Source organism: Dreissena polymorpha, chromosome 6 (genome assembly GCF_020536995.1).
Source record: "Dreissena polymorpha isolate Duluth1 chromosome 6, UMN_Dpol_1.0, whole genome shotgun sequence".
Classification (NCBI taxonomy): Eukaryota; Metazoa; Mollusca; class Bivalvia; order Myida; family Dreissenidae; genus Dreissena; species Dreissena polymorpha.
The window spans coordinates 23130713-23156226 of record NC_068360.1 but is presented as its reverse complement, the minus strand read 5'-3'; the positions used below and the strand labels follow the sequence as shown (position 1 = coordinate 23156226).

At 34.3% G+C, this 25514-nt stretch overlaps 2 protein-coding genes across 2 annotated transcripts in view; both read right to left on the bottom strand.

Moving 5' to 3' along the window:
- The window catches only part of LOC127836071 (calmodulin-like), an 82299-nt gene extending 60332 nt beyond the window's left edge, over nucleotides 1–21967 (bottom strand). The window contains exon 1 of the mRNA XM_052362495.1: nucleotides 20325–21967. Within this exon, the coding sequence (XP_052218455.1) occupies nucleotides 20325–20368 (44 nt within the window). The 5' untranslated portion in view covers nucleotides 20369–21967. The remainder of the gene's footprint in view (nucleotides 1–20324) is intronic.
- LOC127836065 (uncharacterized) lies at nucleotides 563–3126 on the bottom strand. Its single transcript, XM_052362489.1, has 4 exons — nucleotides 2884–3126; nucleotides 2750–2779; nucleotides 1700–1765; nucleotides 563–1096 (listed from the first exon to the last, which is right to left on the bottom strand). Exons 1-4 carry the CDS (start codon nucleotides 3029–3031, stop codon nucleotides 588–590), a joined length of 753 nt encoding a protein of 250 aa, XP_052218449.1. The 5' UTR covers nucleotides 3032–3126; the 3' UTR covers nucleotides 563–587.
- Nucleotides 21968–25514: the final 3547 nt, after the last annotated feature.

The window sequence follows — 25514 nt, the reverse complement described above, 5'->3', positions numbered from 1 at the left end:
AGCTGGAAATTAACTTAGCTTCAGAACGGATATAATTATAAAACCTCAAAGTTCAATGAAAATGATCTACAATGCATCAGAATGGGCATAAATCAGCTGTAATCGTGAGATTTTAAGTTTATAAATGAACTGCACTCATGTCATATCTCGACATCTTTGTACAGCACCATGCCATATCATTTTTTCATCAGCATGTAAAATGTAAAGTCGAATTTTTCCACCAATACGATTTTTTTAAAAACCCTGGCGGATATGTTACTCGGGGACATTGGTTAATATAATTGTCGTTGCAAAAACCTTTTCACTGGCATACCTTTAAAGAAATTTGTAAATAAAGTGCTAATAATTGGACAAATCCCTGCATCGTCGACTTAAAGCTTTAGACTGTATCAGACGAATACTGATCAATTCTGGTCAGTTGAGAAAACCAAGTTGTTGTGAGAAATATCAACTCGGCCGTCTTTAAAAAAAGTATGATACCGGTACGCTTTTTAAACACCATCGTGTTTTTATTGTTGTAAGTATTGTGGTTATCATTAATAAAAAACGAACAACCTTATAATTATTGTCAAACTGTGTAATTGAATTCAATAGATTGCGATTGAACAAACAACGCATGCCAATTCTCGCCCATTTTCGTATGGAGGGCATTCGAGTCCTGACTGACAGTGTGCTTCGACAAAGTACATCTGGTTAATGGCCTCTCGATTTCCGGTACTGACAATTGCCTCTGGTCGACGATCAAGACAGACATACTCTGTCGCATGGGCTTCTCCAGGATATCCGGTCACAATGTAGCCGCTGTATTCTTTGTTCCAGCCAGTATAGCAGTCCGTCCTTCCAGGAATCATGAGTGACGTTGCCGATGGAAGGAGACACACGGCGCATGGGGCTTGTATTCCATTCAGATTTTGACCAAGAAATGTAGCTAGATCACTGTCTTGATGTGGAGCGAACCTATATTCAACACCGGTAATAAATATACTGTTTTCCACAGTTGTTGTGGAGTAGTCCCACTGCGGCGAGCTCGATAAGCACAAGTAGTTCCCTCCAGCACTATTGCCAATACTATTATAGTTACTTCCACCCATGTATCCTACCAACATAATATATGGTTCATAACATAGCTGATTCTGTTGAGTTATTACGGAATGGTTTATGTCATACAAGAATGCGTCTGAATAAATATCAAACAAGCCGTACATAACATTTGAAATAATATAAAAATAATCCAATTATTCAAACGCAAATTACTAGTACTTTTTCTGAGTAAACGACAAATTATGTGTGTAAATCGATGAGTTTGCAAAAACGCATCTGCAGAAAAATAAGTTTCTCTATATATACTTCTAATTTCTTTATTTATATTTATATTTATTTATTTAGTTATTACTATTTTAAAATTTATTCTAACTTTAACAATTATTTCGAAAACGTTACAAAAACAATATCAATTAAACTTTTGAGTAAATATTTGTCATATAAGTCAGATTCAAGTTTAACAATCTACAAACATTATTATGCAATAATATAACCCAAAAGTACATTGATCGTTAATATAAAGTTTTTGATAAAACACCCTTTTATTCCTAAACTATAGTATTCACTTGAAACAAGAATGCAACCTTCATTTTTCCAAATTATTTTCTTTCTTTAAAGTTACGACACAATATTAAAAAGCTCGTTTAATCAGATATACCTGCATAAACCAATGTAGCATTGGTTCCGTCGCACGTAGTTCGTCCCCATCGGATGTAGGTCGATCCTTTGATATAATAAAACAGATCATAAACATAATTATCACCAAACCACAATTTTCAGATATTTTGAAGAGTTTTAAATCATGAAGACAACATTCATGTCAATAAAAACAAACGGAGAGAGGCCTTACAAAGACATACACATTCATGGTCTTGTATTGCAATACTTTCTCACAACACCGCTGAATATATCAACTTAAAATTTCGCACATTGTTGTTTGAGAACATGTTCAACAAAGTTGCATTCAAATCATTCGTCCATCATACTCTGGCCCTTCAAGACCACGTGTGGTTGTGTTTACTTTGTGCTGAACATGTCAATTGAAGTATGCGAACACTATTTTTTTCATATTATTCTTATCATAAGACAATATGAAAATTCATTAAACTACCCTATCACAAAAAAAAAAAAATCATTTTTGTGACCAGTTAAACATGGGCGTAAAGACACAACCTTCAACCCTTTGTAACATCCGGGAATCTGAATTGAGCCGTATTAGTTAATCACCTGATATAATTGGTTTGCGATAAGATAAATGTGTAAACTGTTGTAAAATCTATCAGTTGACATGAATGATATTGATCAACCCGGATTTAATACTTGGTGCGTCCGTATTACAAGTAGATTAGCAATTTAACAATTTTCACGGAAGTTTTTTTTTAAAGATTATGTCATTTTGTGACAATACAGTAAGATTTGCTCGTTTATTGATCATACATCGAATCATTGATTTATAACAATGACATTTTTAGCAGGTAGCAAACATGATTCATTTGTTAATATTCGAAATTTTAACGAAATCCGTTGATAAATAATCGAGAAGTTACGAAAAATGAATAATGCGTTTTAAGTGCCTTTAAAATTGTGGATAAGTTGAATTACGGATATGTCGAGGTCACAGGTCCATTCCAGTCGACTCCGCAAGAACGATATGAAGCTGTTTAATCATCTACATAATATGATTATAGATAATATAACAGTGACTTACCACCGCCTGCCTGAGGACGGTTCATCAGACCTGAAAAGAAATAACATGGACGCTTTATTTTCGCTATCTAAACTCATGATGCTTACTGGACAAATGACTTCGCCATTAGATATTATCTTATTTTAACTTTTTACCTTGAACAAGCTGTTTCAGGTGTATCAATTCAGCCGCCGTATCCTCGTCGCTGTGTAGAACCAATCTTTTCTTGTCATTGGAAATGCCGTAAGCTGACATGCGCATCGCAATTTCCATCGCGATTACAAACACCACGTATACCTGCATTGTACTTTTGAAAGGTGCTGTCTCTGAAAGCTCTTGATATGAATTGATTGGTTTGAAAATACAACTGCCATTATAAAGTGTGTGACAAGGGTCTTATCTGATTGGTGTAAATATTGCGTTTCAACAACAGATTGCAAGATATTACAGCCCTAAACAGTGAAAAAGAGCCAATTTAAGAGACAATCAGTATGATCGTGATACAAGAACATGATCTTAGCCCAATAGCATTGGAGCCATGTGTAACCTGGGCAAACAGAACATCTAGCTCTGGATGGGCACTAAAGTGCGTCAAATATAGTTTGCAAGTTAACCATTATTTTCAAAACTGCACGAACGCAACTGACACTTGATTTGTGATCCTCATAATAACATTGAATTTGTTATTATTCCATAACATACCTTATAATTGATTGTTGAACATGAATTGTGTTGTAATCTAAGACGACGGACGCAAAATAGTCATTCGCCACAAAAACGCACCTTTTGCACATCGTGCTCAGGCGAGATTATAGGGACCACCATTAATAGTCAGAAATCACAAGCCCCAGAGTTCATTTCTTGCACTGTAACATCGCATATTGTTTAATATCTTCTTATCAGAAACCTATATATTGGTGTCAAAATTGGCCCCGCTCTAATCAAACATGTTTCTCTTGGTTTAAACACAATTTTTTTAGTTCATTGAAAGTACACATAAGCAATAGTTTTCCTTATTAGCACAGCTCACAAGAAAGTGATAATAGAGAGCCATCGTGGTGAGTGTCAATATTGCGTCCTACGTCGTGTGTCTTAATACTTAGACCGCAATGCAATTTATGTTGAACAACAAACTTAAGGTTTTATATGAAAGATTACACGGTTAATGTGTGTTCTGTAAACGCTATCATGAAACGTATGTTGAAACAGTCAAACCACTCATGAAGTTCTTCACAGTTAACGCTCCCATGCATAAACTGAAGGACGACGGACATCAAGGTATCCCAAAATATCTACATTCCAGTTGACAGTTGTATTGATTAAACTTCTATAACTACAAATAGTAAAGATTTAATTGTCGACAAATAACTCAAAAAGTTCTCAATTTACATTTTAGCAATAATCTGGTCGTTCATGTGTTTGATTAGCAAATAAACATCGTTGCAAAGGGAGGGGCTAGTTTGACTATTGTTTTAATAGAAAACAAAATGCAAAACATCTACTCTGAAACCGCAAAGCAAAGGGTTTATTTCTTAGTCTGTAACTTTATAAAGTGGTCCTCTGCCATGTTAAAGTTTTTCCTTGTTAGCTGTGCTTATGTTGAGGTTTTGTGGTCAGTGTCTATTTGGCGTCCGTCTTTGCGTGTCTTCAGACTTAAACAGCAACAAAAGTCTCTATTAACAACAATACCATATAACTATGAGGATTACAAATCAAGTGTTGGTTGCTTTCATGCAGATATGAAAATAATGGGTAACTTGCAAACTATATATGAAGCACGTCAGAACCCATCGAAAGCTAAAAGTTCCGTATGTTCCGTTTGCCCAGGTAACACATGGCTACAGTGCTATTTGACTCAGATCATGTTCTAGCATCACGATCATACTGATTGGTTCTACACAGCGACGCGGATGTGGCGGCTGAAATAACACATCTCAAGCAGCTTGTTCAAGGTAAATACTCCAAAAATATACATATTGTGAAGTCAATTTTTCCATGAGGAAATACAGCTTACACATTATTTCTGGTCGGCTTTTGTGTCAAGCGGACGTGAGCAAAATTGTATATAAATCATAAACTTATTATGAAAGGCATATACAGCTCGACTTCATTATATCGAAGTCGATGGACTAGAATAGCTTCTTGGACATAACCATACTTTAAATAACCCTCGTCCTCAAAGGCACTTTAAATGCAACCCTTGCATTTTTCATAATCTCTTGATATTTTATCAACGGAATGAGTCAATATTTGGAGCATAAACAAATACATAATATTGAACTACCTTCTATGGAGTTCATTCGAATGGATTCATCATTTGATGAATTATTATTTAACGAGAAATATCACTCTTAACTAAATAAAATCACAAAATGGCACAATTTAAGATATATAAAATCACTTTGACGTTGACCTCAGTCGGATATGCACTCAATAGGTATTCCTTTCTTGTTGTTCAGTGTTATGCATGTCCACACCTTTTATGATATATTTGCTCAATTATCTCAACGAGATCCCTTTCTATAATTTTAATTCCGATCTTTGTATTACCGATTGAGGGTCTATTCAAGTACTCGTAGGCTACAACAGGTTTAAGGTCGTGTATTTGCGCTCATGTTCAACTCGTCACAAAAAGAAATTGTTAGTTATTTTAGGAAATAGATGTGTTGCACACGCTTTACCAGATTGTGATTAACTTCATGGCATAGTTTTGATCGTGATTTGTTTATTAAATTCCCGAATCATTATGGTAAATCAGAGCAAGACATGTACAACTTACTTCAAAGAAATGCCATAAAACAGAATCAAGTATCAAGTAACAACATATAGTATTTGATTCAAAGCATTAGAGACAACGCATTATTATAGTTAAATATTCAGATCATCTTCCTGCAATTACAGGAATTATTGTCAATAGTAACTGTAAAAGGTAATCTTAACGCTTCGGACAGTGGGCTACACCACTGATGTACGAAGGCGGTCGTCATATTGGATTTGGAACTACTTTTGAAAACAAGATGGCGGCCCCTCGGTTCGAACCCGACGTAAAGAAGAAAAATTAAAATGTGTTTTTGTAGCTCGCCTGTTTCAAGATTACATTCTTTAAATAAAAATAAGTGTAGATCTGTGAATTCCCACCACATAATTACAAACTTGTTAAAATTTAAAGATGCCGCTATTGACATTGAGTTAATTTAAGTCGACTGTTTTCGTTATAATTTGTGACAATGTCACTACGAGGATTGCTTACATAAAGTATAAAATACACCATTCATTTTATGAGCATGGACGGCCGAGTGGTCTAAGCGGTAGACTTTTACTCCAGGGGTCAATGGTTCGAGCCCAGTTGAGGGTTACTTATTTAATGTTATTCTTGTTTTCATTGGAGCTTTTTAGATCCAATGTTAACATTTATCAATATAGCATTTAATGACAAAAATAATTTGGAGAGTTCTTTTGTTATAGCCAGCTCGAAGAGCAAGCCAGCCTCAGGCTTGCTCTTGGCGAGCAGTACAGTAACATGAGTATTTGACTGTACAGGTTGTTGTTTTGAAAAGTTTGGTATCTGCGTGTGCAATATCCGAACAAGAAATTTTCAAAGTAAATAACCAGCGTCTCCTAGCTGATTGATCATAATGATAACATAGATAAAAATGATCAAATATGTACGGCTTTTAAATATTCTTAAATTCTTCTCTGTATTTATTGTTACTATATTTCGAATAATACATCAGCATTCTTTGTGTATGTAAAACATTTGCCTTCATTCCGGGACTTCCCTGTTCGATGATGTCATCACCAATTGTATCCAAGTAACGAATGATCATCGTTGTGTGTGTACAAAGCAAGTGTCAACACCGACGGCTACTCGCATTTTTATGCCCCGGTAGGGTGGCATATAGCAGTACAACTGTCCGTCAGTAAGTCAGTCCGTCCGTCCGTCCGTCCGTCCGAAAGCTTTAATGGTCATAACTTTTTCAATATATATCATAGCAACTTGATATTTGGCATGCATAAGCATCTCATGGAGTTGCATATTTTGAGTGGTGAAAGGTGAAGGTCAAGGTCATCCTTCAAGGTCAAATGTCTAATAAATGGCGTCTGTCCGTCCGTCCGAAAACTTTAAAATTGGCCATAACTTGTTCACTATTGATATTTGGCGTGCATGTGTATCTCCTGAAGCTGAACATTTTGAATGGTGAAAGGTGAAGGTCAAGGTCATCCATCAAGGTCAAATGTCAAATATTCCGTCCGAACACTTTAACATTGGCCATAACTGTTTTACTATTGAAGATAGCAACTTGATATTTGGCATGCATGTGTATCTCCTGGAGCTGAAAATTTTTGAGTGGTAAAAGGTGAAGATCAAGGTCATCCTTCAAGGTCAAATGTCAAATATTCCATCCAAAAACTTTAAATTGGCCATAACTTTTTAAATATTGAAGATAGCAACTTGATATTTGAGATGCACGTGTATCTCCTGGAGCTGAACATTTTGAGTGGTGAAAGGTCAAGGTCAAGGTCATCCATCAAGGTTAAAGGTCAAAAATTACAAAAAAAATCATTTCTCCATTCAATCTCGTACTTACTTCTCACGGAGCTGCACATTTTGAGTGGTGAAAGGTCATGGTCATCCATCAAGCTCAAATGTCAAATATTCCGTCCGAAAACTTTAACATTGGCCATAACTTTTTCACTGTTGAAGATAGCAACTTGATATTTGGCATGCATGTGTATCTCCTGGAGCTGAACATTTTGAGTGGTAAAAGGTGAAGATCAAAGTCATCCTTCAAGGCAAATGTCAAATATTCCATCCAAAAACTTTAACATTGGCCATAACTTTTTAAATATTGAAGATAGCAACTTGATATTTGGCATGCATGTGTATCTCCTGGAGCTGAACATTTTGAGTGGTGAAAGGTCAAGGTCAATGTCATCCATCAAGGTCAAAGGTCAAAAATTAAAAAAAATCATTTCTCCATTCAATCTCTTGCTTACTTTTCACGGAGCTGCACATTTTGAGTGGTGAAAAGTCAAGGTCATCCTTCAAGGAAAAAGGTCAAATATATGGCTTCAAAGCGGCGCAATAGGGGGCATTGTGTTTCTGACAAACACATCTCTTGTTGATTAAAAATTAGGACAAAACAAGTAAGTGTACTCAGATACAAAACTTTTCAAAATAACAACCAGCACAGTTAAAAACTCTCTAAAATTACTCTTTTTCATAATCATTTCATATAGACAGTGTATTTATTTTTCTTTCACTGTCTGAGTCATGCATTACATTTAAATTTAAAGGTGGTAAATCACATTTGAGTATCATTTCAACATTACCAAACTTTGTTATCTCATCAAAAATTATATATCAGTGGTTATATACTAGATATCTATTCTATTCTATTGAAAAAATATATAAAAATTTAGCTTAATTTTTATGCCTCACAAAATGGCATGATACAAACAAATATTGCTTCCTTTGACAATATCTCATAGTGATGAAGATAGTGCCCTACCGGTAATTGACATCTGAGCTTACCTCTCTGGTAAAGAACATTCTTAATTATTTATTTGATAATTACTACAAATAGTGCAATGTTTATAGATACTATAAAATGTGATTGATTTAAGCAATCAAAAGATATGATCAAATGTGATTAAACATATTTTAAACATAAATATAATAAAAATAACTTTAAGGTGGGTGACGTGACAGTCGCTTCCTTAAGTACGGTGGGTGACTTGACAGTCACTACCTTGAGTACGGTGGGTGACGTGACAGTCGCTACCTTGAGTACGTTGGGTGACGTGACAGTTGCTAACCATAATGACTTTGAAACAGTAGTAAGGAATATACAAACTAATTTAATCCTAGTATTTTGGTACTTCAAAAATATATACTTACACCTGTACAATTGTCAAAGTGTTATATAATTGGTATTAAATAACATGTTTTGGTTGGTGACATAATTGTCGCTGACCTACTTTGCATTTATTCCACAATTACGGTAATTTGAAATTACTTTGACTTAAAATGCTCAAAAAGGAAAATAAAACAAATATGCTGCCTGGCCCTTGTGAAATCTAAGTACAGTATACAACATTGAGAAATCATTGCTGTTGTCAGTGACGATGGTGTGCACCTGAAAATTATAATTGACAAGGTAACAACAGTTGGCTGTTCTAAATTTTTACATTGTATGTTCTAGTTGATTGTTTAGTGTTTTAGGAGGTAATGTCAAGGACATACATACTCGATTAATATCTATGTCCTTGGTATATACCAATCTTTGTTTGCTGCACAATTTGTTTACAGTTTCATGTATTGCAGCAACTTTTACCTTTGATGTATCTTCTCTTTAGGTATACATAATTATCGAAGTAAAGGTCACTTAATGACTTAAATAATTACTTATAGAAAATATTAAAGTAATTTAGTTACAAGGACTGTTTTGTTGCTCTTATCCGCAGTTGGTATTTGAACCATATATATTTTACCAGATTTGTGCAACTATACACAGTCGGCAAATTAGCACCATTTTACAAACAGAAGCTTTTGTGGGCTTTTCAAACATTACCTCCTGTGAGCTTTTGAACTGATAATATACCGTTCTAAATCATAACGAAATATCAATTAAATGTAATTTTTTGTAACATTTTCCTAAGCAAGGTAATCGTGCTATTATACAGTTTTGCAGTTTACCTATATATTTTTCAAAAGGCCAGATAGCTTGGTAGAGCAACCCAGGCAAATATCATATGATCAATATCATCAGATGGCTCATGGGTGGATTCGGGTTCGAATCACGATCTGACCTTCGTAGGTAAACCTGTGGTTGCAAGGCTGGAAACTTATAGTGTGACAATCTGTTACGGGTGGGGTTTTGGGCTAAAAATTATGTTCATCAGGTCACATGAAACCCTTTAATATGGCCCGTTTGTTGTTAAATTGCTGATTAACATAATAATTAAAAGTTAATTTCCTTATTTTGTATACCAGTCTTTACGAACTCCACGTTCTTCTTCTAGGAAGTGCCTATAATAATTTTATTCAAATATTATCTTTATTAAAGTGTTTTGTTAGTTCTATTTAACATTAATTGAGCTCGCTTTGAGGCTTTGCCTTATTTCATATTAGTTTGATTTTGTGACATTACAATGATTGCTTATATAAAGTATAAAATAAAGCACTGACTATGGGAGCACTAATTGCCCATTGGTTTAAGCGCTTGACTTTTACTCCAAGGGTCAGTGAGTCGAGCCCAGTTAAGGGAGACTTCCTTTCTTCTTTGGTGTTACATTTTATTCTCTTTTTTTGTCTTTATGTATTTAGTTCCGAGTTGTACTTATCGATTTAAAGCATTTAATATCAAACTTTAATACATGTCTAAATCTGTGAAAAGGACAGACTGGCAGACAGACGGACTGACAGACAGTTCAAAAACTATATGCCACCCTACCGGTGGCATAAAAATACTGTTTTCTTAATTGGTTGGTGTTGTCAGTGTCTCCACAGTATTGAAATAACCAATGTAAGCTTAAGGCTAAAACAGGGCTGATCCATTATATCCACCACCAGGTTCATTCCAATACTTATTGTGATATGTGATCTTAAAAAGGATTTTTAATATGTCATATTTGTAAGCACATAATTATTAACCATAAGTTGGTTTTACAAATTTACTGAGTGTAAACTTTGGGCACTTATATAGCTCAAAGTGATTTTGGAAAAAAGTTCTTATGTTCTGATTTACATACATGTATTAACACTTTCAAAATCCAAAGTTTAGAATGGGAATTGTTCTCTAATTGCCAACAACTGCATGGATCTTAACATTAAAAACTGGTTGTTTTGTCTTTATTACTACTTTTGTATATTCTTTTGTATTGCCCTCTTTATATTAACTTTCAACATATATATCCAGTAATTGAAGATCTCAGATGTTCTGTGATGTAAATGTGTATGGTTCTTGTTACTTGTCAAACCCATAATGCCTAAACACTCATATAGCATATTAGTGTTTTTTTATTATTTATTTAGAACAGTGTGTTGCCGACATATTACAGTTAAATTATTTCATGTCAGTAATGGCAGTCAGGGATGGAAACTAACTTTTTACAATTGTTGCCTGCACGGTCGACCATATTTAGTGTTTTGGTTACCCAGCTTAAGAGTACAGGCCTAAAACCATGGGCATGTCTGTGATATGTATCTTAAATTTTCCTAAAAAAAAATAAATATTTAAACAACACCACTGCTGAGTTTTAACATTTCCAATATAGTATGTCTTATTTTGAGAGGCCATTCTGAATCGAATTCATTTCCAAGGGCAATGCTATGCCTTAATAAATGAATATTACCAAACTGAACATTTTTACACTAACACTGTCGCTAATTTTAATGGCACATTGTTTAAGGATTTAAAAAGCTAGTTGCCTGGCCGGAATAAAAACATCTGGAATTAAGTTGTCTAGGCTTAAATATAAAAAATATCTGCCAGAAGTACTGTATAGTTGCCATCATCAAATGCACAGAAAGAATAGTTTTTTTTCAAATTCAATCGAGCTCTCCACACATTTCATCCTGCGAAACCCTTTAGGTGTCTCAATACTGGTAAAAGTAAACCCCACTGATGGCCATATGTCTTCGGTCCATATACAGTTTGTGACTGCCTGGCTGGTCACTAGAATGCCATTGGGACCAAAGTGGAGTTTACTATTCTTATACAACACCGAAGAGTTTTCCCTGTACCACTGTACGATTGTTTATGGTATAGAACCTAAACATATGGATTAAATCTCAAAGTTTGTCTCCCTGCAGAACATCAGCAATGTTGTTATTAATGTTATTTAAGAAATACTGGTTCTTTTAACTTTGAATAATGTTGTTATTTTCACTTCAAGAAACAACTAATTGGCTTTCTAAACATGTAATTAATATTTTTTGAATATGTTGTATGTAATAATAATGTTGTCAACAGAAATAAATATGCTATTATATAACTTCTCAGAGATATTGGTCCTTCTATATCTATATTATCGGTAAATTTAGTACAAATTTAGTGGTGTGTAACCCGAACTATATTTTCGGTGTAATATCTTCCGCCTAGAGGCGTTAGACATATCCTTCCACAAAAAACACCAGAGAGACGATCGCCCTTATGGCGGAATTGTCCGAGGGTCCCCGATTGTGTAAAAGGTTTACTATTGCCAATCTCTTGCACGACGGTTACATTACATTCACCTCTGTGTTGGGCTCAGAACGGACTATTGTTATGAAAGCGTCTAATTCATGTCATGATCATACCAAGCGTTCATCATTGAGGTAACAGTATACTAAACAATCTCTTGCACGACGGTTATATTGCATTCACTGCATTAAAGAAAACCATCTCATACCATGATATCTTATATTAGTCCCAATTAAATAATATAACATTGATATGGTTTTTTTATGCTAAGAAACCAACATACATACACACGTCGAAGCAATTCCTAACGTCACTCAATAAACATTATGTTCGATTGTTTACATTTGTAAAGTGCGTGGAATGATTCCATCTGCGTAAATGGGCAATAAAATAGTTCCAAAGAGTTGCATTAAAACTCGCAAGTTTTTGCAAGATTTATCGTACATTTAAAAGTCATATTTCTTAATTTAATGCATGCGATCTTAAATATCCAATCAAATATACATTGAATGCGTTTGCTCGGTTTTACCTATTTGGTAGACAAAATGGCATCCTGAGCTTTACGCAGAGTTGTATGTGAGAGAAAGGAACGACAACTCTACGTGGAGATTGTACTATTGCGTGCAGCACAAAGTTGCGTTAGACGCTTGCATTTGTCCTTCATTCTCAAAATAGTGCGTCTGGTTGCGGTAAGCGAATGACGAAGTGTGCTGTGACCGTGGCTTTAATAACGGTTTCTTTTCTCGTCAACTAACGATAGTAGTGTGAGTATCTATTTAATTTATTCATTCGAGTCTCATTTACTTGTTTTCGGTAAAGTCTGATTCGTAATCAGTTGTTTGCTATAACCATAAGTTTCATATAATTATCACAGATGTCTTTTATATTGGGTTAGGTATATCAACTTAGCCGTTGGCCTATGCATGCGCTAGTTAGTATTGCCTAAACGTGATATGTGTTCATTTTTTATTTATATCGTTACCACGCTTTACTAATTCGTAGAAACAAGTTAACAAACTCTTGGAACGTGTTAGTGCGTCGGGGTAACGACTAAGTAATTCGTGGTAACCACATAATTCACTCATGAGAACTACATATTGACTCGTGGTAAAGACATAATTTAACTACATTTCAAGGCTTATATGAGTTTTATTCATATCGAAACAACGAGTTACTAACGCGTTTCCACCACTTAAACAGTATTGGGAAGAAGTAAACTTACGAATGGAATTGAGTTAACTCATTAGAAATGGATGGTAAGTCAATAAGAACGAGTTAGTTAGACGTATGAATGACTGAGTACGACGTGATAACGACATTTTAAAGTTATGAGAATGACTTGGTAACTCGTGGGATCGAGATAACTTACTCGTTGTAATCATATATTTAACCAATAAGAATACACGCAGTATGAAAAACCTTGAACAGTGCGAAATTCTCATGTTTAATATCGTCCGATATTGCGTAAGACTCTCATTTATACGCCGGTATGATAATGCGTTTAATAAAAAATATTTTGGCCTGTATATTAATATTGATAACGGCATTTTCGGTTGTCAAACAGCCAAACTTGACGTAAATAAGAACTAGCAAATGGCAACAAAATATCTCTTCTGATTCTTTGTCTGGCGTTTCATTATTCTTGTATCTTTGCACGTTAGTGTAAAGTTCTTTTATCCATTACCAGTGACCATAGGTTTGCGTTTCAAGCCAGTTATACATATATCAAAGTGCACAAATAAAGTTGGTGCTTTGGGACAGTTGATGTAATTGTAATCTTATTGTCGGATGTATCGAAGTAAAATCAAGGAACATATCGCGATAGACAAAATTGGCAATTTAAACTCATCCAATAACTAACGTGGGTGTGTGTTTTAGTTCTAAGAGATCTGAGAACACACAAAAAAACCAACAAAAGGCTATGGTAATAAATCGTCGCTGTCGTTCTCAAACCTCGTAGCTCCAAAATTTTCATTTTTTTTCGTCTTTTCCGAATATATGACGTATGGCGCGTGTTTTGTGCTATATCTCGCAGCTCTACGCCAGAGTCCTTGAAAAAAGCCCCGTGACGAAATGTTGTAGAATGATTGTTGGCTTTTTTTCCGCGAAAAGTCGTAGAGACGTCATTTCACCTATAGGTACGTCATTTCGTTTGGCCAAATTTGACAAAAACGTTTTTGTATTTGCAGCTACGAGGTTTCCTATCATGACGAATTGTCGTACCTCATACAAATGACAAAACTGTGGTTACAAAATATCGTAGCTACCATGTCTGACTGTCAGTATGACTTATCAGTATGACTTACGCGTCTACGGATTAAACCGTATTTTGCAGCTTCATTTGTTTGGTATTTTTTACAGAATTTTAATTTCTAAAACACCGTTTTAAAGAAATGTGACTTTTTTTTCTCTCTTCTTAAAAGTTGACATTTTGTAGCTACGAGGTTTGAGAACGACAGCGACGATATTTAATTACGATGTTCAGCTGAAGCTGTGCATGGACTATTTCGTGACAATGAGTATCTGTAAATGATACTTCAATAAACAGTTTTAGATTATGTCAACAAAAAAGATCTGTTTCAATTACTTAGTCCAAGATCACACACATTGAGGCTTGTTCAGCTAACTTGGTTACAATATTTTTCTAGTCAATTTCCCATTTATAAGTCGTGTAGGTCGTATCTTAGAGACAACAAAATAGATTTTCTTGCATCAGAACATCAATTGTTAAAGTACATTTATTTGTTAAATCATTAAGATATTAAACAAAAACAAAATTTCAAAATAATCAGATCATACTTTTTTCATTAACTTCGTTAAACTAATTCATTATAAAGCGAGTAGTCTTCCAAGAAACAAGAACATCCTGAAGGCACGAAATTATATTACAATCAATAACATAACGACCCCAAAGCACGTTCGGAATAATGTAAATGTAAATAAAGATGTCATCAAAACTTATAAAATACCATGTTAATTAAATTGGTTTGCTGTGTTCTTCGAAATAAATAAAATATAAAAACATTCGGGAACAATTCCTTGTAATTTGAATATTTTTGTTCAATAATGACGTGTCTCTGACAAGAAACACACCTTTAAATTGTCTGAGAGTAAAAGATAACGCGTTGTATAATAAAATTGATACTTTATAGTTATATTTAGTATTAATTTCTCTCAAATGTTCAATGTTGTAAGCAATCTAGTATCAATATACTAACTATTAACAATAGCTACCGCTGCATACATAACACAACAATATAATATATTAACTTCGTATTTACTCGCCGATTAGATGGCTTTTATTGTCGGGTTAATGTGTAGGAAGTTGTAAGAAATACGCAAAAGTGCACATATAATATATGTCTTAATAATTGTATGTATACATGGCAAAAATTGAATGCATGCAAACAAACCTAAGGTTTAAGTACATGTTTAAAAAAAATACATTTATACTGTAAAGTTTGATGTTAGGTATCACCACGCGAAAGAAGCCACATCAATTCAAGAGCAGTTGCAGTATTAATAATGAAATTATAAAGAATTACTAAAAATAAGGAACATCGATTTTAAAATGAACCCTTGTAATGTACCCAATCTACCTTCATTTAAGGTCTGAGAACTTTAAAATGGCATTTTGATTGTCTGTTCTTTCTCCGCGACGATACACTATTTGGAATTTTGATCTGACCCTGTGTCAAAATTTATTATCATGTGCGTCGCATGTTGTTAGTAAAATGAGTTTTTATACCCATTTTACTCATTTATTAACCCATAACTTTTGACCCAGGGGTCAGATCAAAATTCCAAATAGCTCACCGTCGCACATATGCTCATAGCTACCATGTGTGTAAGTTTCAAGGTTCTAGTGCTAATAGTGTAGGAGGAGATAATGACCAGGACAGACGGACAGACAGCGTAGATGAATACAATATCCCCACGCTTTTAAAAGCGTGGGGATAAAAATACCCTAAAGTTCGAGGTCACTGAGAAATGTTTTCCATTCCAAAGTGATAAGTACAAACGAGTACATATAACAACGGGAATTCATATTACAAGGTTACCAGACCGTTTAAATTGTGTACCATGTAATCAAACATCCGCAGACAACACAGATACATCGAGGTGTAGAGGGAGCGACTAAAACTGATGCAAATGATAACCAATAATTACCTCATTGTGTATGCCTTTCAATACAATATAAACAGTCTCGGCGTAAGCAATACTGTCAGTAAATTTAGACAAGCAACTTTACTAGAACACATTTTTTTTGTCGTCCATGATTCAGGCAATTACCAAAAGGATCGTTATTTGCATCTTGACGCATAGAACGTGTTTATTATACACCACTGTATTACATATTTTATTAACCACAGATCGTCGTAATTGTGTTTTGTTGGTTTGTTTGTTATTATTGTTTGAGTTGTTGTTGTGATAGGGGGTCTCAAAAATATGATATTGACCATGAAGATATATTAAATAATAATTGTATGTATGTGTTTAGCCAATTTACATTCAAAGTTTAACATATGTCAATCTTTTGTAGAATAAAACTTCTAATTTAAACATATTGGATACTAGTAGTTTACCTGTTTAAAAAAACATTCCAATGCTGTCGTTTCACAAATATGTTTAACTGCATCAATATGTTTATTAAGGCTCGATTGGTCATTGTCGGCTCGGGTACTACTAACATGTACCCCGGGTGCTCTTAAGTATACTTACATGTACCCCGGGTACGGTAAATATACTAAAACGTAGCCGGGAAATTTAAAGCCTAATCGGTCGTTGTCGGCTATTTTTAAAAATTAAATATATTCACATTTATGTCAATTTTCTGTAAAATGGCCTCTATATTATCGAAACTCATACTCACAAAGCATGTTGACGCAGTTTTTTTAAAAAGAGAAGTTTGTTTAAGATAATCGGTAGCGCGTTTTACGACATAGGATTTTAGGCGGGAATACAACTCGGGTACAGTCTAATATCGACCGGGTACGATTAAGTATATTTACCGTACCCGGGGTACATGTAAGTATACTTAAGAGTACCCGGGGTACACGTAAGCAGTACCCGAGCCGACAATGACCAATAGAGCTTTATAAAGGCCTGGGCTGGTATTCATAAAGCTCCTAAGGGTAAACTTAAGAAAATTCCTTAAATAATTAAATATTCAATTAGTCTTTTGCTCTTTCATGTTGGTGTCTTTTTTCATTTAATTTGTTTATTTAAGTAAATTTTGCATAGAAGAACAGTATTTTGGCATTACAAAACTGAAATCAAAATTTTTTTAATTGGAAATCGAATTTTAAAATTTTCCCTTAAATACAGCTTATGTAAAGATTTGCCTTAGGAGCTTTATGAATACCAGCCCTGGTGATTTCCATACTCCAAATTTACAAACTCCCTACAATGATTTGAAATTACATTTTCGTGTATGTATGAACAATTGCAATGACCCAGTGGCTTGGTAGATGTATGACAACGTCATTGGCTTAAATCTCAGCAACCGCTCGAGAAGAATATAGTGGAGGTATGTAATTACATAATTTACACCTTCCCTTGAATACATTTCGAACTCGTAACAACGAGATTCCAGTATTTAACTTTGATCTGCTTTACAATTTACGAGTTCAAATAAACGAGTACTATTTGCAGAAACGTTATCGAATTGACATGTCCAAGTTATGTATTGCACAAATATAAGACATTTGCTCCCGAAATGAAGTTTGCTTACATGGTCTTTGATATTGTAAATGATTTAAGACTGTGAATTATTTTTTCTTAACGAAACTACAAGCGAAAAATTAGCACTAACTAGAAAATAATAACAATAATAGTAAATTACTATTATTGTTATAATTTATTTATTAATCAGTGCTAATTTTTAGTATTATTATTATTGTTATTATTATTATTATTATTATTACTACTACTACTACTACTACTACTACTACTTCTACTACTACTACTACTACTACTACTACTACTACTACTACTACCGGTACTACTACTACTACTACTACTACTACTACTACTACTACTACTACTACTACTAATAATAATAATAATAATAATAATAATAATTAAAAAAAATAATAAAATAATATTTATAATAATAATAATAATAATGATAACAACAACAACAACAACAACAACAATAATAATAATAATAATAATAATAAACTTTCTGTTTATAAAGCATATTAGAAGTTGGACATGTGAATAAATAATGCACTACATAATAGTTCATACATGAAGACAAATACGGGTGAAGAAACATTACAAGAGGTCCATAATGACCCTGGCTCCGAGATCAGTCAACAAATAGAAACATTTTAATGGCGTTGGGCACTTAATAATGTGTTATTACTAAAGAATGTGATATAAATTAATAATAAAAGTAATGCGTACTGTACTCAAGACAGACGTATACACAAGATAAATTGCTTCCTCTTAACAAACCATAGTTCCTAAATTATGTACTTTTATTTTATTTTCGGGGATTATTTTGAACAGAAGACTGCCCCTCACTTAGATTACATGTATTTTACTTATTATAATAAGTGTAAGTTATTTGATTGGAAGAAGTCATAAAATGAACATTAGTGTGAATTTATTTTGAAATCCGATTGGCTGTTTCGGAGGAAACGAATTTCTATTTATTTCCAGCCAAGAAAGATAAACTGACAAGTTTCCTGTCGACTGTGCTAACAAAGATTTCAAATGTTGTCAAAGCTTTTGAATGTTAACAACTCAGTTTTAAGATATATTACTAAATTAAAGGAATTTGTTAAAGAAATGTCCAACAAACTTTTCTGCTACAATAGCTTGACAGTTGCCATTAATTTACATTATTCGAGCTCAGAGAGGCAAAATAGTCAAAATAGCTCTATCGCTCCACTGTGTTCAACTTATAAATGATTTACAAAACTGGACATGTTTCCAATACAAGGGTGCTCCAACATTCTTCTTTTGTAACAACCCTCAACGTATGCCGAAAAGATGAACCGAAATACCGTGCTCTAGTTGAGATGATTGTTAATGTTTATAAAGTTCACTGTCGAAGCATAACGTTTTGAGTAACGCAAGAAATGAATATAAAATGAATGAAGTCAATACTCAAGTTCACTAGTAATGTTGTTAAAAAACAACATAAAGGTGCACAAATGTATATGCTAGTTAATATGGGTTTAGTTATCCCTCTCGCAGCACTTCGTTTTGAGTAACGCGCGATACAGAATTCGATATGAATCTCGCAACACACACGCACGCACGCACACACACACACCTCTGAATGTAGTTATATAGAAACATCTTAGGTAACCTGAAAACTTAATATCAGACAACTGTTATTAAAGGTGAACCGCGTGCAGTCGGGCAAAGCTAAAAAATGAAAGACTGAAAATCAATCAAGGGACATATCGAATTGTTTTATATCCAACTATTAGTTCCAGACCATAAGACTGGCCGTTTGTTATAAAGATATAAAATGAATGAAGGCACTCCGTCCTAGCGGTCCAAATTATCAATGAATTCAGATAGGAATATTATTCATAGATGATCACCCATTATGATGGCCATTATTACAAATCAAACAGTCTACCAAGTCCCAGGCGGTGTTGTTATTGTCAAAACAACCGATCGAAATATAAACTTATATTATCCAGTTACTATGTGGTAATCAATTTGTTTCGGATATAATGGTAACTATCAGAAAATATACTATGCTGTTAATAACCATACTTAAGGAGACGTATCCCCGGTGGGCCTTGTGCGTTCTTCTCTGAGTCTGGTATTTCTTGTAAATGTAAATGTACTCTTCACAACAAAGAACAAGTATTTTGAATAACAATTGAAGCCGCTTGCTACGTAACACATTACCATGACAACAGAACTTTTCGTCAAAGTAAAGTGCAAGTACCTATTTGATAAATAAAATTAAGTTTGCAATGACCCTGCACAAATAATTACCAGTGCGCATTTACTGATAGTAGATGCGCTTTGTATGAAAGCTCTGCTTTGGTTGCAGGTCTTTCTATGGTGATGGCATTTAAGAGCAGCATTCAATGGCAGATTGTTTTTTGTTCAGTTGTGTGGATTTACGTAGAATTGTACGAGGTAGAGAGGTATATAACAATAGACATCGCACGCACAAAATTGGGAATTGGGGCATTAGCGAGTGCTAATGGAATTACGTGAGCAGGCTGTTCATTCTGAGAGAATTCAACATGCTCCAATACGACCAACGACACGGTTGGAATACTGTGAAACCATTATTAATCGTCAGGCATTAATGTTCATAAATTTCGTCAGTCGACCGATCGGCGAATTTAAGATCCTAACGAACAATCATGCTCTATGTTTAAACAAAAACAAACACTTAGTTGAACAATATTTTAAAACTTTACCGTAGACATGAGGCATTAAATTCCAACATAATCCACGCACACATTCACTGCTGTTTCACGCCGGGTATGCGAATACTTCGTTGACGGATGGCACTTCATTAACAGAGAACAACAAAAGCCACGCGCGAGAGGTGTGTTCTTCAGCTTTTTTGTATTTATGTTCTGTTTATTTGGTTTTTAGACACAGAACATTGTTTGGGTGATTAATGGTGTAGCACTTCGTATTGCGAAGAAAGAAATTTGCGGAAAAACGGTGAATTATTAAAAAAAAACGATAAAATTCCATCGATAATCAGCATGAATTGAATGATCAGTACATATTTTAACAAAATAAACATACTTGGAAATAAATCAAGAACGTGCTAACTATTCGAAATAAAAGATCAATATATCCAGTAATGTTACAACATGTTACATTTTAGTTTACTAATGTATTTGAGAAAATTCAAATGTTTTAAGAGTCGCATGCACATTTTTCATCTGCACTTCGTTTACCGATCATCTAAAAAACAAGGGCACTTTGTTTCCCGACATCTAGACACTTTTTTCCAGATATAACACACTCGTTTTTTGTGAATCAAAAATGCAGAATTCGCTGTGGAATACTGTTAAAGTAAGCAGGCAATAAATAAAAATGTATGTACTTAGTACGCAAATAAAAAACGAATTACCGAAGCATGTTCTTATCCCTTTGAAATATGATTATGATTTGGTATAAATGTGAAAGATAAATGTTAAACAAATTGGATATGTCTAATGAGTAAAATCTATATGACCATATATTTTAAATTACGTTCTAAACGGCTGATCTAAAGCATTTATCTTTATGTCCAAATGAAGGTACTAAGGCTATTTACTTATATATTATATAGCATGTCATGAATAATCACTCTGCTTAAACTGCCTCTCAGAGATTAATATCAGCAGCGATGCAGGTCCGAAATTCTATTGGAACTTTTTGGCTCAATGCCAGTAAACGAAAATAGCAATAAAAGAACGGGCGTGGTCGATTTAATCACACGACAGTGGTGTAAAAAGTTATGCATATCCGTCTTTGTTTTTAATATAATCAGCGACGACACTTTCCTCCTAAACTGGATTTTCGTCAAGAAGAGTCTGCCTCTAAAAGAAAAGTACAATAACGGCGCAAAGTGTCGTCCCTGATAAGCCTGTGTGTATTGCACAGGCTAAGCTGGAACGATACTTTACGCCCATGCATTGAACCCCCTTTTTACAGAGCGAGGCTTATATATATGTATATATAAACATGTATGTGTGTGTGTGTTTGTTTGTGTGTGTTATGTACACATTTATTTAATACTAAATATTATCTCATTTGAAAATTGCAATTATAATAAACATAGTATAAATTAACAGTAATGTGATTTTTGAAAAATATATTTTCAAAATGTTACGTATGAATAGCCATAATATAAATAAATGCATTTAAGGTAGAAGATAAAACTCAGTTTTTAGAGTGCCCGCTTTGTTGAAAGTCTCCGTAATCTGAAGTGCCCTTTATCGGTAAACAAAGTGCCTGCAACTTTATGTATGCCACCTATTACAACATGCACTATCTTTGTTTATATTTCATTGAATACTATCAAAATTTCAGTATTTGAAGCACAGTGATTACTCTACATGCTGGAATAGCAAACACTTTCTTGCAATAATTCTAAGTAGTTTTATTTTGTTAAAATGTTTACTGTTCATCCAGTTTATGCTGTTTTCCGATCGAATTTTCTATTTTTTGGGCAAAACTGTACCATTCTTCCGTGAAATTGTGTATTCCCAATACAAAAGGATACACCATTTATCAACTCGACCATGTGTCTTGTCCTAAAAACTAACTATAGGATACAACTTTAAATAAAACAGAGGAACTTACCTCTCGCGCGTGGCGTTTGTTGTTCTCTGTTAGTGAAGTGCCATCCGTCAAGAAAGTATTCGCATACCCGGCGTGTGTTTCGATATCAAGATTAATCCGGTTTTGACACAAAGGGAGTAGATTACACAAGGTACTTAACTGACACGTTACACTTCTTTAAAACGCGTGTGCAGTACAGCTGTATCGAATGCGTTGACTTCGTTTATGTAGAATGGTAATGAATTAGCGCTAATTGTTTATAACTTTATTACCCATTAGGTGCATTGTGTTTTTCAGGGGTGTTGCATATTAGCCATCACGCAGCGAATGCCGATGAAAGACAATAAACCAAATGAAAAGATGACGATGTGTGATCAACATGCGTATTTATCACAAATTAATAAAGAATATTTTAATTGCTTGTTGTTTGATTGTTTGCGTTTAACCACACTTATTACTATTTTATATGTATCATTTTTTTTAATTATTGACATTATTGATTTATATACCGGTAGTTTACTTTTTAAGAACAAACACACACATAGAGTTTATAATTTTAATGTTGATATCAGAATAAAAAAAGCATTTTATTTGAAAAAAAACAAACTTAACAAACTGGAACCTCTTTCGTATAACACAAACAGTTTTAAAACGGTATTGACAGCATTTTAATAAAAATCATACCAACTAGAACACATACCCAAGAAAATAAACAAAAGTGACTAGTTTGATTTGCTTGCAAAAAAATACTTCATTTCATTTAGAGAGCAAAAAAACAGGAAACAACATTGTTTCATCAACACAACATGGACATTTTTTTTAAATCAGTCCAGCTTTAAGACTAATTGGCAATTGGCTTCGTTGTTACAAACACTCGTTAACGGTTATTCGATCCCACTTGTCCGCTAATCATAACAATGAACGTGTGAATGGCATACATTAAGAGGGTCAATTATACTGTCCCTTGATAACAAAAGACTAGTTAATTGGCAAGTGACAAACAGGCCCCACCTCCTGCAGTGATTCTCAAGTGTGTTCCCGCATTCGTACCACGATTTTTCGCAACTGCGATTGATCGCGAATATGTATTACACACAAATCGGATATTGACTGACGCATTTTTTAAAATTCAAAATCAGAAATCGGCGAATTTAAGTGCTGACGAAATCGTCATTTTTATAAAAATGACGAAAGTTTGTGCTGTCGAAAATAAATGGTTTCACAGTAATAGATACCATAGCGATTCCAAATTAAATACATTTCACAAGTAGCACCTTGAGAACATGGGCATTGTTAATGATTGGTTATCAGGAAACAATTGTATAAATGCTGGGAAATTATTCACTTAATTAAGTCCAACTAATAACGTGTACGTCTTGAAATTTAAAAGTCAAGTCGAAGTGGAATATTAACGTACGCACTGATGGTCATGAAAAAAACAACACCAAGAGACGTTAGATGTAAAAGAACATAGTGCATAAATTATGTCCGAAGATGTCTGAAGATTGTTTTCCATACATTAAGATCCGCATGTATCAACCTATTCTAAAAAAAATCTTAAAACACCCCAATGTGTTAGAACAATCGTAATTATAATTTGTGTTTACCCTCACAATGAATTTCTCATATTTTCTACTTTTGTGTGATTTCTGGTTTAAATTGTTACGTTATTATTTTGCTATTTAACGACAATGTACAATATTGTATCAGTCAACAGTCATTCGATTGTCTCTACACTTCGACAGTAATATTTGATGTTCATGGCAAATACGAGAAAAAATGCTAAGGTCTTAATAAAATTCCAATTCTGTTAATAACCACATTTCCACACATATAAAGTTTCATCCGAACGCAATAAAGCTGTGGCCTTTATCGCATTATCGCCATTGGTATAATCATAAATGTGTTTACATTGTACACAAAAAAGCCAATCGACAGGGAGGCGATAGCCGGTAGTTATTAGAATTACTTATTAAATCAAAGCGCTGAAGGCACTAAAATTGTTTGCTATTGCATAATTTAAGACGCAACTCATTTTTCAAAATTAATCGCAAGTTTGAAATGAACACAAGCCGTTAAAATTTATAAAGAGTGTGTCTTAACGCACGGGTAACGCAATTTGTATCATCCTATTTATTTTATAGAGATAATTTAGACAAAATAACAACAACATGGCCCTTTTTGACGTTCTGAAAACATAGGCAGTATGATGAAACAAGGGCTGTTTGTAAAACATGCATGCCCCCCATATTGGCTGTAAGTTGTAGTGGCAGCCATTGTGTGAATACGGTTTTTGTCACTGTGACCTTGACCTTTGACCTAGTGACCTGAAAATTAATTAGGGTCATCTGCCAGTCATCATCAATGTACCTATGAAGTTTCATGATCCTAGGCGTAAGCATTCTTGAGTTGTCATCCGGAAACCATTTTACTATTTCGAGTCACTGTGACCATGAACTTTGACCTAGTGACCTGAAATCAATAGGGGTCAAATGCCAGTCATTATAAATATACCTATGAAGTTTCATGATCCTATGCGTAAGCATTCTTGAATTATCATCCGGAAACCATTTTACTGTTTCAAGTCACTGTGACCTTGACCTTTGACCTGAAAATCAATAGGGGTCATCTGCTAGTCATGATCAATGTTCCTATAAAGTTTCATGATCATAGGCGTAAGCATTCTTGAGTTATCATCCGCAAACCATTTTCCTTTTTCGAGTCACTGTGACCTTGACCTTTGACCTGAAAATCAATAGGGGTCATCTGCCAGTCACGATCAATGTACCTATGAAGTTTCATGATCCTAGGCGTATACATTCTTGAGTTATCATCCGGAAACCATTTTATTGTTTCGAGCCACTGTTACCTTAACCTTTGACCTAGTGACCTGTAAATCAATAGGGGTCATCTGTCAGTCATGATCAATGTACCTATGAAGTTTCATGATCCTAGGCATAAGCGTTCTTGAGTTATCATCTGGAAACCATTTTACTATTTCGAGTCACTGTGACCTTGGCCTTTGACCTAGTGACCTGAAAATCAATAGGGGTCATCTGCCAGTAATGATCAATCTACCTATGAAGTTACATGATCCTAGGCCTAAGCGTTCTTGAGTTATCATCTGAAAACCATTCTACTATTTCGAGTCACTGTGACCTTGACCTTTGACCTAGTGACCTGGAAATCAATAGGGGTCATCTGCCAGTAATGATCAATCTACCTATGAAGTTTCATGATCCTTGGCCTAAGCATTCTTGAGTTATCATCTGGAAACCATTTTACTATTTTGAGTCACTGTGACCTTGACCTTTGACCTAGTG

What these genes read in the sequence shown, in the direction of transcription:
- LOC127836065 (XM_052362489.1), bottom strand. Translation starts at nt 3,031, where the DNA reads ATGCAGGTATACGTGGTGTTTGTAATCGCGATGGAAATTGCGATGCGC. An exon ending in CCTGAAACAGCTTGTTCAAG is followed by an intron (nt 2,780 to 2,883) that starts GTAAAAAGTTAA and finishes ATTTCTTTTCAG; the next exon opens with GTCTGATGAACCGTCCTCAG. An exon ending in TGCTACATTGGTTTATGCAG is followed by an intron (nt 1,097 to 1,699) that starts GTATATCTGATT and finishes TTATGTTGGTAG; the next exon opens with GATACATGGGTGGAAGTAAC.